Here is a 16,970-nt window from a genome sequence, read left to right as displayed (position 1 = left end):
GACTTGTGCGTACAAATTCCAGGTGAAATTATTCTGCCTTAGTCAAAAAAAGACCTGTACTGCAAATAGCTGCCATGATGTCTAAAAACTTTGTCGTGATGTTCTCATTGCCTGCAAAGAGGAAAAGGGTTTACAGTATCTGAAGTTTGCAAAATAAAAAATTTCTGCTTTTCATAGCGTGCTGCCCATGCAGCACTTCAGAAGAATAACTGTCCTGCATAAATTCCCATTTAAAGCAAAACAGAGTGTTACCCACTCCCACTTATGATTTTGTTCCCTGTGAAAAGGTGAGGATTCCTTTAATCTTTCTCTGCTTTTTTGGGTATTCTTCTGTGTCATGGAAACACTGCAGGAGCCAGAGCAACTCGGTTTAGCTAAAAGCACCAGGCATCCACTGGCTTCTCCCACCAAGCAGCTTGGAGAGCCAAGACACACCACTTTCCATTTGTGTGGCCCATCTTGGAAAGCAGCAGAAGCTGCAAGATAAAGCACCTCAAAAACCCAGATAACTTTCATCACTGGTGGTAAATGTTTCTTCAGTCATTTCCATACTAGACACTGGGGGATACTCTGTTGTGCAGTGTTTGTGGACTGAGAAGCTGGGAAAAGCCTGTGTTGTGTGTGATTAATAAAATCCCAGTCACAAAAGGAACTGGGTCTGCTGTTTGACAAATGGCTGGCTGTGAACCAGCCCGTGCCCAGATGGCTGAGAAGACCAGTGCCATCCTGGCTTGTATCAGCAATAGTGTGGCCATAGGACCAGGCCCGTGACTGTCCCTTGTGCTGGGCACTGATGAAGCATCTTAAGCTCTGTGCTTATTTTTGGGCCCATTAATAAAGGCAATAAAGACAATAAAGTGATTTAGGTGCTGGAGTGTGTCCAGAGAAGGGAACAGAGCTGGGGAGGCTCACCCTGGAGAAAAGGAGGCTCGGGGTGGACCTTATCGCTCTCATAGCGCCCTGACAGGAGGTTTCAGCCAGTGGGGGCAGGTTCTTCTCCCAGGTTACGAGCGACAGGATAAGAAACGGCCTCAAGGATTTAAGTAGAGCATTGGTAAAAATTCCTTCACAGAAAGGGTGGTGGAGCATCGGAATGGGCTGCCCGGGAAGGCGGTGGAAGCATTCAAAAGCCGTGTGGATGTGGCGCCGGGGGCATGGTTTAGCGGTGGCCCTCAGGGGGCTCCTGTCCCCCCCTCCCGCTCCTGTGACTCCGGCCTTGCACCGCCCGCGTCCGCCACCGCCTCCCCTCAGCTCCTGGCCCCGCCTCTCGCGGCGCCGCGTCCAATCAGAAGCGCCCTCTGCTCCCGCCCCGCCCGCCCATTGGCGGAGGCCGCTCCCCCGGCGCTGCCGCCATGGCGACGCGGCGGACGGGCACTCCAAGATGGCCGCCGAGCCGGGCGGCGGGCGCGCCTGGTCTACCCGCTGCTGCCGCCCGCCGCTCGCGGCCTTCACCGCTGGGCTCCTGCTGCTCCTGCCGCTGCCGCTCTGCACCTCCGCCTCCTCCTCCTGTCACCATCGCGTACCCACCGGCGACCAGGTGGGATGGCCGGGGGTCTTCAGGCGGCCGCGAGGGGTGTTAGAGGGCAGGGGCTCCCTTGTTGGCCGTTCCCGCTGTTGGATCCGTCCCTTCTCGGCTTTTCCGGGCCGGGCTGTGCCGGGTCTGGCCCCGCAGCCCCGGCTGTGGGCGCTAAGGACGGCGGGCGGGCGCGGAGCATCCCATTGCGGCGAGGGAAGGGTCGGGAAGGGCTGGAGGGGGCCGGCACGGAGCGGTGCTGCCGGCGAGAGGGAGCCGAGGCCGGGCCGCGGTGTCGGTCCGGGTGAGCTGCCTCATCCCGCCTCGTGCCTCTCCCTGCCAGGTCGTCTATCAAGTTCCTCTAAAGGAAAATCACGTCTCGAAGAGAAACGTGGATCAACAGCTAAGAATTAAGATTGTGTATGACAGAAGCGTTGAGGAGTGAGTATAATGGTGTGGCAGATTTTTTTTTTTTTTCCCTATGGCTGAGAATGGAAACCTTGTGAACTAAAGCTCCTTTGTTTTGCTTTTTAAATATAGTTTGCTGCCTGAGAAAAGACACCTTATAAAGGTATGTTATATTTGTTTCCCCTTTTAGTTTGTATGTAATATAGATGAAATTAAGTTTAAGGCCGGTTTAACTAAAACCTTGAATGCCAGCAATTTAGTATTCCCCTAGTCCAGGAAACCAAAGCTTTGTGTATAGATTATACCTCCATAACAATTCCAGAGTTCTGCTGCATGGTGTTTGCTATATCCCAAGGTACAAATGTATTAGTGAGAAATGTGTATATAGTTTCCAAAAGCCTCTTTGAAGCTGTACATTCTAATTAATACTATTTTCCTTCCCATTTTCTCATTCCAATAACAACATATGGAAATACTGAAACAAAGTTCGTAATAATTGAACTTCTGAGAGTGTCAGGCTTTCCCCTATTGTGCTATACCAGAATATCTAGCAAGTTTTATGTAACTTGGTGGTTAATGCCTTTGGGGTGAGGTGTGTCTGCACTGCTACTGGGTGACTCTGATTTTTGCTCTTTTCAGAACAAACTCTTCCCACAAGCTATATCTTACTTGGAGAAAACATTTCAAGTGCGCAAATCTGCCGGTGCTATATTGCTAAGCAGGTTTGTGAAAGTCTGATGAAAATCACTTGCTATAGTTGATATTTAATGCTGTGCTGCATAGCCTTTAAAAGAAGATTAGAGTGTAGGAAATGCCCTGCTGAATCAGATCAGTGACCCATCTGATCCAGTGGCAGTGGCAGATGCTCTTTTACAAATCTGCCAGTCTTCCACAAACAACACCTGCATTTGTTGTAGCAATTGAAATACTGAAATTGTAGATATTCAAAGCTACACGTGCTGCCAGTTTTCTTTTATGCGTACCCCCATTTATGAGCCTGGTTCTAATCTCTGTTTGAGCCTGTGGATGCTCCATTAACAACTGGAAGCATTATGTCTTCCTTGGTAAGGTAATTAACAATTTTCACTGTTCAAGTTATATCAAGTACCAACAGAGTTCTGTAAGGCTATTCTGTAGTTCCTTTTAAAAAGAAAAGCCTTGACTGTCTCATGTTTCATTGAAGGCAATGTGTGACAAACCAATATTTAAGGAGGAAAGCTGACCCTCACAGATATTGCCAAAAAGCCTGTGCAGACCATACAAGGTGTGGGCCAGTTATAGTTCCTGAGAAACACCTCCAGGTAAGCTCAGCTGTCCAAGTGTTTCCTAATCTTTGAAATATTACTGTGTATGATAATTAATGAGAAAGTGAATATTGGTCATTGTGCATAAGTGACCTGTTTGCTGGACATCAGTAAGTCTGAATGAAAGAACAGAAAAACTTAAATTAGTGTGAGTTTCTGTAGTTTATGTTGTTGAATTCAAACTCAAATTAAAAAAAAAAAACAGGAACTGGTTACTGTCTCCTGAGCCTGTGTTCTAATGGCCTGCAAGGAGAGGATGAGATTTGGAGCTTGTTAAATTGCCGTTAGTCACTTTGTTATTCACCTTGGTCAATGAGTTGGAATTTCACAGAGTTAATAGTTGATTTTTTAAGACCTTTTTTGAAGAGTTTATCCACTGACTCAGGAGCATGGTGCAAGAAGTGCTTCAGACTTGTTTTCTTGATTCAACTACAGCATGTGATCAGTAGATTTCTGGGTTTTTTTCTTTAACTTGGAAGTTTCAAGTGTATCATTAAAAAAAAAGATTACATGAGAAATGCTGTTACTACTTATGTATACTAATTTTGTGAGCCAAGATTTTTTTTTAATTTATAAGAAATGTGGGGTGCTAATCCTGGGAAGCTTGGATTTTTGTTTGTTTGTTTCTTTAAAGCTGCCACCTTCATTGTGTCTAATAAATCATAAGAGTTAGTCATTTGAAAGTTATTCCTTGGCTCTGGTTTTGTTTGCTGCTCTTCACAGGGTGTCTTATTTCTGCTGTCTATTAGGATTTATTCTTGGCTTCAAGCTAATTGAATTGTGTCATGCAAAATGTTGGTGATAAGTGAAGTATTTTAATAGTTGCCTTTGCACACTGTACAGCAATGCAGGGTGTACAATGACAGCGACTGGCACCGCAGGCCCACGGGCTCCCCCGAGCAGGAGGGGGTTCGAGATGCTGACTTTGTGCTCTACGTTAGTGCTCTCACTACTGACAGGTGTGGCCATGAAAATATCATTGCATATGCAGCCTACTGCCAACTGGAAGCTGAAATGGACAGGCAAGTATTCCCTCTGCTGCAAACTCTCTTTTTAATTAAGCTTTCAAGTTTCTTGATTGTTTGAATGTGGAATTTGGTTGTGTTTGCCTTTGTTGTATAACAAGGGAGGAGTCATCATGGACAAGCACTACATTTATGTAAAATCACAAACCCATCAAATAGTGCTTAACTTGCAGAGTTGAGGCACAGGACTCAGAGCTGATCCTCCACTGTTAATGCCTAAACTTTTTCTCAAGATCCTGTTTCTCTTAAGGTGAATGTAATGATTTCACACACTTAAAGAATGCAAGTTCCTACTTATATTTTGTTTCCATTCAGTTGTAGTTACTGTCACAGTCTTTGTACCTCCCCTAGGATCTTACCTAAAATTCAGGTCCCTTGTCACTGACACCTGTGCAGAATACTGAATATAGAAATTGATTGACCCCATCCCACCACTCCCCATACCAACAGTAAACTAGTCATTGTGTTGTTAACAGATTTTTATAAATTAATGGGAAGGACATATTTTTACATTAGTCTGTATCTTCTTTAAGTCTTCTGCTGCTTCAAATGAATAATTATTTGAATTTTGTAGTATTTTTCCAAAAACCATTTACCTTTAAAACTCTCTTCCAGGCCAATAGCAGGATATGCTAACTTGTGTCCAAACATGATTTCAACACAAGCTCAGGAATTTGTTGGCATGTTGTCTACAGTGAAACATGAGATAATCCATGCATTGGTAAGGGTTGGTAAAATGCTGCCCTGAAATGAGTGCCTGCTTGCTCACATGCCTCCAGCTTGTTGCCTAGAGAAGGATGTTTGGTGGAGAGAAGCTCTTGCTTTGCCTCCTTCAATCTGTGTTAATTGCCTTGGAGTGTTGTACTTCCAGGGTGTCTCTGGTGGGTGTGGGGACTCTTTCATGGTGTTTGACTTTGTATATGAATGTCTTACCAAAGGTTTCCATGTGCTTGTTTTTTGACTTGAAGGGTTTCTCTGCTGGACTGTTTGCATTTTATCGTGATGATGATGGAAAACCTTTGACACCAAGATATGCAGATGGACTTCCTCCTTTTAATGAAAGGTATTTTTTTGGACCTCTTGGTACTCTCAGTGAAGGATGTTTTCACGTTGCTTTTTCAGGATGTATTCTTCCCTGTTAAAAACCCAACTTCATTCCATTATTAGAGTGCCTTTCCTTTGTAATGTTCAAACAGTGGTGTGTGGTGACTCTCTAGTCTTTCTTTACATTGTTATTAAGGACTTAAAATATCCACATGTACTATAAACTAAGACAGGATTTTATTTATCAGAAGGCTGGAAGTTAAGCCTTACAATTATCCATGCTGCCTAATGTCAGTGCAGTTCATTTTTAAGATATATGGCTCTGCATAACATCTGATGTGTGAAATCTGCTATGTGAATTTCCTGATTTGTTACAGAATTAGCAGTTTGCATTCTTTTTTTCATTTTTTAGTTGGTATTGTAGATATTATTCTAGGAGATGGAAGGGTAGAGAGCTTTTTGTTACAATAGCAATACTGAGGGGTTTTATTTAATTTCTTACATTTTTGGTAACTGTAGAAAATGCGCCTTGAGTCTATAACTAATCTTCCTTTGCCTTGTTAAATCAGTTGTGTGTCTAATAAACACATCTTAAAAAGGAGAAATGCTGTATAATGAAATGTTTAAATTCAGAAAGCATGAGGGAGTATAGAGATTATCCACGATTCTGTTTCTTATGGAGTTAGATCTTTGCACAGTAACATGTCTTTGTGGGAAGGATTTGTAACCAAACCTTCTCCTTACAGCCTAGGTTTGTATCAATGGAGCAATAAAGTTGTTCATAAAGCAGTGAGGCTGTGGGACGTACGTGGTGGCAAAATGCTGCGCCATGCTGTTCATCTTCTGGTGACACCTCGGGTCATCGTAAGTGTGCATTACCTTTCAAGCTTTGTGTGCCAAGGTTGCCAGGACATTCTGGAGTCATAAATATTTCTTATTCTTGAAGAATGCTCTTCCCTGAAAGCATGGCCCAAAGCCCGTGCCATTAACATTGTGTAATTGAGAGGGTGTAGCTAAAGTAAAGTAGAAAATGAGTGAGAGACAGTATGAAATAAATAAATTGACACAGTAAGAGAAAATGAAGGGAAATGAAATGACTGGAAGGTAAATTATAAAAGGTTAAGCAGAACAGATGTTGAAGAAATTCCTTAATCCTAGTCTTTAGGTGTTTTCCTACAGACTTAAGACACCTCCCGCTCCTTTAATATTAATATTTTATCATGTTTAAAAAGAAATTCCTCAAGGATTTTTGGAAATCTTTCTTGCTTCCCACGAGTCAGACTCTCTCTTTGTGCCCTCAGCAGAACATATGCTCAAGTGTTAACAAATTGGATTTGGAAATAAGTCATAGTGTTAATCGCATTTGGCCACAAATAATCTTTTTGTTTTAAATCTAAGACAGTATATAGAGCAAACATGGATTAATTGTCCCTGGTTTTCCTCATTTATTTCAAGGAGATGAGTAGATAGTATGATAGCCTTGCTGTTGGGCTGCTTGCCTAGTCAGCCTCTGAGTAGAAAATAAAATAGTAGAAAAAGAAATGCTGAAATACTTTTAATAGGTAATTCTAGAGCACTAGGACTGCACATGGGTATCCATCTCAGTATTTTGAGAGTTGTGTTGAAATGTTTTCTTTCTAGGAAGAAGCCCGAAAACATTTTAATTGTCCAATTCTAGAAGGAATGGAGCTTGAAAATCAAGGTGGCATGGGTACTGAACTCAATCACTGGGAGAAGAGATTGTTGGAGGTATCTGCTGATACTAGGAATGGAAGGGAACATGGAAATGTCTGCTCCCTGTGCCTTGATTTTTAGGTTTATTGTGGTACCTACTGGAGCCTTGAAAATGCATGAGTATCAAACCTCATTGAAATACATCACAAACAGTACTCGATATTTAAATATTTAGAGGTCCAATTTCTAGATACATCTGTCTTTTAGCCTTCTTGCTAAATCTCAAAGTATGAGATCAAGTGTTAATGAAAAGCTAAATGTCTCTTACTCCTGTCTGCCATTTACCCTTTTGAGAAGGTTTGCTCCTGTTTCAGGGCAAAGGGGTTATTCCTTTTAGTCAATTGAGTTTTGTTGCCCTCTGCCTCTTAAATACCTCATCATTCTATTTATTACCTTGACTTCATCTTTTTTCACATGCTCTGGCTTTAGCTTTTGCCCTGGCTCCTCCAGAACCTTGCCTGACCAAGGAAACACTTATTTCCCTCTTGGCATTTAAGCTAATTTTTATTTGTAACTTAGCACTGTGTGATATTTTTGGCAGAGTTACGTTATCTAGTCATTGTTTTATGCAGTGAGGTAAACAAGAAGGGAAATGCTTCAGGACAGTCTTTTTATGAAGGAGTATGGGATTTGATTGTCAATAGTAAAAAGAGAACAGAAATAAAATGCTTTTCCCTAAGAAGTATTTTCTTACAATAATGATTTTGAGTGGCTTACCAATCATAACTGGTAACTTTCAGAATGAAGCAATGACTGGATCCCACACTCAGAATCGAGTCTTTTCCAGGATCACCTTAGCATTAATGGAAGACACCGGGTAAGAATTGAGAATGGGAGGGTGGGTTTTAGTTCATTTGTGTTTGGTTTGCATTGTACTTGATTTTATTTCAAATTGATGCACTTGTGCTTATTCCTCTGCAGCAGAGTAGGTGATTAGTATAATTAGCTTTAAATTAGACAAGGAATCATAACTTGTATGTTACTTTTTCTTCACATGTTTCAAAACCCATTTTTAATCTAGCCTTAAAAAGCCAGGCATTGCAATCCAAAGTGCTGTTTGTAGCATTTACTTTTTCTTTAATGTAAGTCTTCTTATAATTGCAGCAATACATATTGATTATTTTTTTCAGTTCTTCTTGCAGATAGAAAGCAGAAATTGACTCAGGTTTCATCTTTCCATATGCATTGTTCCTTTGCAGATCACAAAGTTTTCTTCTAGTTCATTGTGACTCGAAAAATAGTGAAGTCATAATGTATTTTCCTATAGGCAGAAGGGGATGCAGTTTCCCTTTTTCTTAATTTGAAAACCTTAAGGCATAATATGAAATTCTTTGAACTGCTGTTTTATTAATCAGAACAGTAATTTTTGAAGTAACTATATTCTCATTTCAAAATACCTTTACAGATGGTATAAAGCAAATTACAGCATGGCAGAGAAATTAGACTGGGGACGCAATAAAGGCTGTGACTTTGTAATGAAGAGCTGCAAATTCTGGATTGACCAGAAGAGACAAAAGTAAGAATACAGTCTTAAAAAAAATTAAAAATAAAGAGGAAACCCTGATGCTTGTTTACATTTGTCCTTCAAATGTAACTCAGTAAAAAGAGGTAGAAGTTGGTAGAGATCAAAAAGGAATGCTGCCCTGCATCCCACCCAATTACAGTAAATACAGAGGCTAGTGGTGTAGAATGCATTTACACATGAGAAGGGTGCACTTTAGAGAGGACAGGTAGGACTTACTCTAAAAGTGTTTGCCTTCTTATTTTGTCCCTTTTAATTGGGAATGCTGCCTGTGTCATTTTGCTGGGCTTAAAGCAACTGAAGGAGATGATAGCCATCTTCACAACACAGCCTGCCATGTTTGTTCCTTACAACCTTGTTTGTTCTTTACAATCCTCAAACATTTCTAGGACACAGCTGCATAGTGGGCCTGTTTTGCTTATATTTTTTGTTCTTTAAAATTTACAAAGCTGTGTCATTAAAACTAAATAGCTGAATGCATTGTAACTTTGTTTGCTGGCTTTTGATATTCTTTAAATCAGAAAGGTCAAAACCAGACAAATAAGAAAAACAAGCCTCCAGAGAAGAGGTCAGTGCTTCTTTGTGTGATTGACTGAGTCTAGGGGAGGATGGGAGCAGTCTTGGCAGGCTGCTTTTGTAAAGCAGTTTAATTGATCTGATGTGATTTTTATTCTGGTTTTGTTGGCTTGCTTTTTGTTTTTGAGGAAGCAATTAATCAGTCCATACTGCAACACTTTGAGGAGTAATCCTTTGCAGTTAACCTGCAGACAGGACCAAAGAGCAGTAGCAGTGTGCAACTTGCAGAAGTTTCCAAAGCAGTTACCTCAGGAATATCAGGTATAATGGATCCTACTTTACAAATAACTGAAGCGTTTCATTGTTGAGCTTTGCCGCCTGATGATTGTATTTGTTTCTGTTTTTTTTCTTCTGAACTATCAGATGACAGTAGATACTGTGAAAAATGTCTATCTAGTTTATTACAAGGAATTGGAAGACTGATAAAAACCCCTTGTGATCTTAATAAAAGAAAATTATGTTGCTTTGCTATCTAGCCAAATACCAGATAGAAATGTTGCAATGTAACAGAATCCCCCAAAATATCTTGTTTGAGGGATTTCTTCCCCCAGTCTTCTGCCTTTTGTCACTGCACACTAAGAAATCTGTTCTGTTTACATTCCAAAGAATGTAATTATTACAGAGGGGAATCAGGGACAGAAGCTGGATGCATGCAGATGTGAATCTCTGCATTATTTATGTATTCTTAAATACTTCTGGCTCATCTGGTTCATGGGTATTGTAAGGTGCTGTTAATAGCATTCCTGAGTAGTAACAGCTGATGTTCTTGCAACTGTAGTGCTTTGGTCTATGTAAAAAAACAGCTGTACTTTTGCCTTTGCACAAACTGCTTCACTACTGTATTTTGCTTTGCAGTACTTCGACAATCTTAATGGAGTACCAGCAGAAGAACTGCCTTACTATGGTGGCTCAGTAGAAATTGCTGACTATTGTCCCTTTAGTCAGGAGTTCAGCTGGCATTTAAGTGGTGAATTTCAACGCAGTTCAGACTGTAGAATAATTGAAAACCAGCCAGGTCAGTATTCAGGATTTCAGGGTGGTTTTGCAGAGATTGCATTTGTTCATTTGGAATGGACTCGCTGCATGTTCAGACTAATTGCATGTGAATTTTTTCACTCATGAGGTTTCACACCACCAGCTGTGTCAACACTGTGCTGTGCTAAGAAGCATAGCACAGCTATTGTGTACACCTGAGGCAAACTCACATATCTAATGCAGGAATTGCATAAGGAGTGAACAGATACCTACCCCAAATGACCCAAATACAAGACAAAGAATGGGGGTGGGAGAAAGTGTTGTTTATTGAGGCTCTGAAATGTGATTGCACTTTTCATCTTTGTGGGTATTTTGTTCAAGGCCAGGCTCTTTGTGACCAGAACATGGGCTTGTCTCCTAGTGTAATGCATGCATGGTCAGTATTGCAGAGCTCCAGAATGCTGTAGGATATTACCTGCCTGTGCAGTTGTGTCAAAAACAAACACCCTCTGCCCTCAAACCAGTAATCACAGCTGGCATTCCCTGAGGGTAAACATAACCACTTTCTGATAGAAATGCTTACTCATTGTGGGGTTTTTTTTGTGGTTAGTTGATTTTTTTGTTTGTTTCTTAAATCTTGTGTTCCTTCCCACCTTATTTTCAAGACTGTATAATTCCCAAATAGATAATAATTCAGGGTCTGAAATTTTCCCAAAGTAAACCTTGAATTGCATGTGGGGACATTGATTAGATAGCCTTTTAAATTGATGTGGGCTTTCTGTTCCTCTGGTTAACTTGTAATTCAGTGTATTCCTTCTACCTTAGATCCTACCAAAAACTATGGTGCAGAGAAATATGGACCAAACTCTGTATGTCTTATTCAGAAATCTGCTTTTGTTATGGAACAGTGCAGGAGGAAACTCAGTTACCCTGACTGGGGTAGTGGATGTTATCAAGTAAGTATTTGTTGGATTTTTAGTGGGTTTTCTTTTTTAAAAACCCTAAAGGGAAAAGTCGGGCTTAAAATGTTGGTTGTGACTGTTAGAATTTTTCACTTGCATTGTAATCTGTGGATCATATAACACACTTTGAAAAAAATCTTCCAAGCATAAGCCTGTAATTTAGATAGTTAAGTGTGTGACTGCTGGTATGGCTTCCAGTCTCACTAGGGACATCATCTGTCTTACCCCGTGGCACTTTATCCTCAGCTGAGAAGCAATACTTATATGAAATGTTCTGTTGTTGAAGCTTAATATTAATTAGTCACTCTGATTTTTCAGAGGTGGAAAGCACTGTGCACATGTCACTTCTCATTTTCTTTGGGACAATCTCACTAAAGGTGTCACGTTCAGTAACTGCACAACTCTGAAAAGTGGTCATTAGCAGAAGCCAAGTTTTACTGATTCTCAGCTGATGATCTGCATAATTGCACAAAAAGAGTATAGTCAGTGCTTTGAAGAAGCATTCCTGAATCTTGTAGTTGCCCAGATTGCATTAAAAATCTTGCACTTAATCTGTGCTTCTGATAAATCACTGTAGGTGCACAGTTTGTGGTAATTGGGAGTGGGGCTGCCTCACTGAGCCTCATCCCCAGTGGGCACAGCTGTGAGAAGCAGGTGAACAGCATTGACAGCAATGAGCCATGGATGCCCAGGGGCACTGACCAACCACCAAAGGGAGCAGAGGGCACACAGGTGCAGTGCATCAACATGAGGGGATAAAAGGCTGGGCTAAAGAACAAGAAGGGCAGACACTGAAGCCTTCTGAAGTGGTCTGGTGTTACTCTGAATGGGTTGAAGCCTTCTGTAATTGTGTTATGATATTCTGTGTATTGTGGCTGTCTCAACTGTGACATATGCTGCAATAAATCATAATACAGACTTGACTCTTTTATTTGAAGGTTTCTTGTTCTCCACAAGGGCTGCACGTGTGGGTCAAGGACACTGCGTACTTGTGCAGCCGCTCAGGCCAGGTGTTGACTGTGAGCATTCAGATGAATGGCTGGATACACGTTGGCAATCTGATTTGCCCAGTCTGTTCAGACTTCTGTGACTCCTGTCCCCCAGAGAGGGATCCTCCAGCTTCTAACTTAACAAGAGCTGCACCCATTGGTAGGTTGCCTTTTTTGCTGAAGTCAAACTTCGTTATTAAATATCTGAAAACGTCAAAGCTTTGTGTCAGCTCTGACTGTCAGGAACAGGAAAGGAAGGCTATGGCTATTTTAAGATCCTAGGTGTAGGAGGCAAAGGAAATAGGAAAGGTGCCCTGTGTGTTGCTGTGCAGTCGTGCAGAACAGTGACTAACACAGGAGAAATGTGTCTGAAACATAACGCCTTCATTTCACATCTCCTTCTGGTAATCATCCCAGAGATCTAGCTTTAGCCTGGGAATTTATCAGGAAATCTCACCTGTGTTTTGAAGGCCATATTGTTATTACAATCCTAAAAATTATCACCTTGGTGGAAAGTGAGTTCTCACTTGTATAATTTCCTATTGATAATGTTCATGTTGTAATGCAGAAAGATGAGAGTCAGTTTTCTTTTTGAGGAAGATAAAAAGCTGAATTCACTAAATACCAGTTAAAGTTTTGTCAAGAAATTTGTTTTAACTTTTTGGTGGTTTTTAGTGTTCTCTTTGTTATTTTATCTTGTCTTTAAATGTATTTTTTTTTTTTAATTTTAGACTTATGCTCCTGCTCATCCAGCCTGGTTGTAACCCTTTGGCTGCTGGTGGCCAACTTAGTTCCCCTGCTAACAGGATTGTTTCTCTGCGCATAGACTTGAGCTTGGGGCAACAAGAAGTTCTGAGATAATCCTGCTGCCCTCCTTGCTGTGGAGCATGGAGGTTCTGTCTCAGCAGGCAGCTTTCTCCTGCTGAACCTCATCTCCCCTGGCAAGTATTGCTGCACACAGTAGTCAGGGAAGTGTTGACAAAAGCAGGTAGAATTTTGAGAGGAGGAAAATTTACCTTGTCATCTCAATAAGTGCCAGTATTTTCCTGAATTGCATCCTATGGTTTTTTTGACGCAGTAACAAGATCCACTTTGCCAACTGTTTTAAACTACCTGGCAGCTCAGTCAAGATTTGAAATGAGAACTCTTCTGTAATAGAACTGACGGCTGTTTTTTTGTTATGTCTGTTGTGTGATTGGTAGCAAAGCATCCTCAAACTGGAAATATACCTCAGTGGTTTAGTCAAAAGCCATGTAAAAATCAGTTGTCATCACTGCTGATAACCAAGGCCTAAAGAGGCTGGTAATTTGTTTGTTTGTTTTTTTAATTCTTACAATTTATGGGGGAGGAAAGAATGTAATTGGATAAACCAGTGGTTGGCAGATGCCTCCACAACTGTATTCTGCAGCTTTGAGCCCTCTCAGAATTCATGCTAGGTAAAGCAGCTAATTCTTGGGGTTCATTACATCTTCCTACGTGCACAAAATGCAATTTCAGACTGGTAACCAGTGCGACTGTCTAGAAATCCCATTTTCATTTAGCCAGTTCTACTGTGAAATTTAATACATCACATTTGAATATCCTCTAGAGTTTGCCAGGCAAATGCATTTCAGTACTGATACTGTAAATTTGGGATAGGATTTACAGGATTTATTGGATTTATGATTATTTTTTATTTTGTTGATTTGTTTCTCAAATAATGGCATTATTGTTTCAAAACTAGTATGAATATTACTGCAGGTGTTCTCACTTCTTGTTGAAGAGCAAACCAGTAGCAATGGCAGCTATAATCTTACAGGATCATGCTGATGTCTCTAGACCAAAAACTATATTGAATGTGGAAGGAAAGCCTAATCTGTTTTCTTTTTTTCTTCCCTCTACTCTTTTTGGACATGTAAATATTATGGATTATTTGAGTATTTTTAGTAAGCTGAGAATCAGGTGGTTTGAGCCACATGAGGGCACACCTTGCTACAAAATTAATCACTTGATGACAAAATATATAAAAGGAAGGAAATTAGTAAAATCTGTCAAGGTAAGGACAGCTGCTCTATAGGACTCTTATTTCTATTTATTTCTGACTATAATGTGTTTACAAATAATCCTGTTCAGAGGTAAAGAAACTCTTTGTGGTTCAATCCACTGTCTGTCGTTTTAGGACAGTTTTCACTCCTGGAAAAGTGTTAAATTTAAGGGGGCAGACATACCCATTGCACTAAAAAATGCAGATATAGGGAGAAAGATGATATAACTCTGCTTCTTAAATGTTCTGTGGCATTATAATTGTCAGTGACTGGATCCTTTTCCTAAATGGAAAGCAGGGAGATGGAGTAAAACTTTAGGTACAATTATACTGTAATAATAGGACTTCCATCATGATTGTAAGAAATTCTTTGTGCCTACTGGACTTGATTTTGTTGGGTTTTTTTATTATTATTTTTTTTTTATTTAAGGAAACTTATGACACTGCTGAGAGAGTAAGGTGCAACCTTAAACTGTCTAAAGACATCACAGTTGAGAGCACCTTGCACTGGGCTAGTTCTCCTTCCTAACTGCAGGTTAAGCTTGCTGTGAATTACACAAGGCCTGGGCTAGCCTTAAATCAGTGTCTTGGAGAAGCAATACAAGTCAGGACTCAAAGGCTTTAAAATTGTACAAACTGAATTACTAAACATTCAGATTGATAAGTGATGACTAATTATTTTAATATAACCACAAAACAGTCAATGTAAACTGATACCTGGAAAACATAAAGGTTTGAGAATACATCTTAAGTCCCAGAGGTTGATATTGTATTTTTTGTCTGTTGTGCAATAATGCAGTTGAAATGGTATCACTCAACAACAACGCTTTTGATACTTGAAAAGAAATTACTGGTTATTTTTTCTTACTGTGAAATGTTTGCACTGTCTGAACTTTCTGGTTAACTTTATAACTGTTAAACTTTTTAACTGGTGTTAATTTATTGTGCTCAGTATTTGATATGCTGGTCTCCTGTTTGTCTAAGTGTGAGATTTGTCATATTTAATTGAATATTTTTATCTTCTACACAGTTGTTTATCTTGAGGGCTTTTCTTCTTTTAATCTCTCTTCCTGAGAATTAATTGAAAGATGGGTTAGAAAGTTGATACTTACCTACTTCTGAATTGTATGCATTAATTAAAGAAAGGGGATGTAGTGCTTTGTATTGAAAGGGAAAAAAATCTGTCAGCCTGTTAGAGCTCTTGTGGTCAGGTTCACCAGTACCTGCTAAGCAGCTGCATCAGTGAATCCAGTGAAGTAAAACTGCTACTGCCTTAATAATCTGAGGTTTCAGTTGTAATTTCTTTGTGGCACAGAACTGGACGTGACTTTGGGGGGTCGGGCGTGGAATGTACTTTAGTCAGAAAAATGCAACATCATCTATCCCACCAGTGGCTTAGCAGCTGCTAGCAGCTGTAGCCTTGTGGGAACTGCCAGGGAATGTGTCAACTTAAAGTGGCAATGAACTGGTAGCTGTCATACAGAATATTTGAGTAAAGCTGACTACCTCAGTTCTGTTTGTCTTTGCATTCAGCTTTTAGCCTGCTGTCAACTTCCAGATCTTAACATCAATTAAGTCAAATCATGTCTCAGGTTTTTAAGAGTAAAATTACTACAGTAGGAAGCATAAGCCATTTTTGAGTATAGAACACAGCTAAAATTGTAGCTTAAGCAGCTCAGTTATGTAGCCTTGAGTGTAGTTTCTGCCATAAAATTCAGAATTCTTTTAAATAAAAGCAGAGTTTGCTGTGTTAGGTGTCCTGACCACACATGACCAGTCCCTCCTATTGCATCTCTTAAGTGTGAAAACTTGGAAATACAGCCCATTTAAGCTTTGTGTTTCCACCAGAGAAGACTGGGCAGCAGGAGCCCTGGAAGTTGTGCTGAGATGCATGAGTTTGCTCATCTGTAACAGAAACATTTTCAGTGTATAGTGTCCACAGTTTTAACTTTATAATTCTTTTAAAATACTCCATGTTTGCTTAGGGAAGTAAATTAGTCTTGCAGTCTTTTTTTAGTCCCAGTAGTTCAAATAATTTCAATTAGAAATTGAAGCAAGTCATCTTTTAGGAACACATTTTTTCTAGTGTTGCAATTATCAGGAGGAAAGATAGCTTTTGGCTGGAATCACCTGGAAAAGCAGCAATTCATTCCTTCTGAAATGAGTTGAGGTCTTGGGATACAGTCACGGCCCTTGATGTAGGTTAATTACTGAATTATATCCCCCATTAATTGACTGTCAGTCCAACACAGCTCATTCTTTCTGCTGAGCTCTAATAAACTGGGGAGACTGATGTCTGAGAGCAGACATATCCACAATCCCTTATGAGACCAGTTGTTTTTAAATCTTCCTGTCCTGCACATCTTTCTGCTTGATGATATTCAGTAGAGAGGGAGGTGTACATCCTTCCTTCCCCACATTTCCAAGGAGTGACTTTCAGCCAGCTGAGCAGCTCAAGGTGTTTTCCCTGCAAGACTGAAGCCCTGTTTTTAGCTTGTTTGGATGTGTGGGTGCCTGCCTGCATGTATATACTGCTCTGCAGGATTTGGGGCTGTTTGTGCACTGAATAACAGGATCTTACATTACCAGACTTCCAAAGTGCAAATGTTGCCTTTTTAATGTGAAGCTTACCTTGGAGATAAAACAACTGTTTTGAGAGAAGTGGCTGACCTTGAACATGTGTTTCCTATTTTGGTACAGAATGTAAATATAGAACTAACTATTTTACACAGATTTTGGCTGGACTGAGATATAAGGGCTAATTTGTGTTATTTACGGAGTAAAAGTTTCCTTATTTTACTGTTTAAAAAGGTATGTCATGCAACAGAAGAAAAAACTGTTCTTCAATAAAATATCTGTAGAATATTAATTCTTCTTGTCCTTTTCTTTGAGAGG

At 40.2% G+C, this 16,970-nt stretch overlaps 1 protein-coding gene across 1 annotated transcript; it reads left to right on the top strand.

The window, feature by feature from the left end:
• Window positions 1-1,381: 1,381 nt before the first annotated feature.
• On the top strand, window positions 1,382-16,944 carry LMLN (leishmanolysin like peptidase). Its single transcript, XM_036386668.2, has 17 exons — window positions 1,382-1,537; window positions 1,857-1,954; window positions 2,054-2,084; window positions 2,561-2,643; window positions 3,105-3,222; window positions 4,069-4,247; window positions 4,866-4,971; window positions 5,219-5,313; window positions 6,041-6,158; window positions 6,936-7,043; window positions 7,769-7,845; window positions 8,434-8,544; window positions 9,255-9,387; window positions 9,982-10,141; window positions 10,927-11,057; window positions 12,002-12,212; window positions 12,784-16,944. The coding sequence occupies exons 1-17, from the start codon at window positions 1,382-1,384 to the stop codon at window positions 12,876-12,878; spliced, it is 2,010 nt and encodes a 669-aa protein (XP_036242561.2). The 3' UTR covers window positions 12,879-16,944.
• Window positions 16,945-16,970: the final 26 nt, after the last annotated feature.

The sequence above is a fragment of the Molothrus ater genome, chromosome 7 (assembly GCF_012460135.2).
Source record: "Molothrus ater isolate BHLD 08-10-18 breed brown headed cowbird chromosome 7, BPBGC_Mater_1.1, whole genome shotgun sequence".
In the NCBI taxonomy this organism is placed as follows: Eukaryota; Metazoa; Chordata; class Aves; order Passeriformes; family Icteridae; genus Molothrus; species Molothrus ater.
Note: the sequence above shows the minus strand (reverse complement) of the source record. Positions and strands in the feature narration are given on the sequence as shown.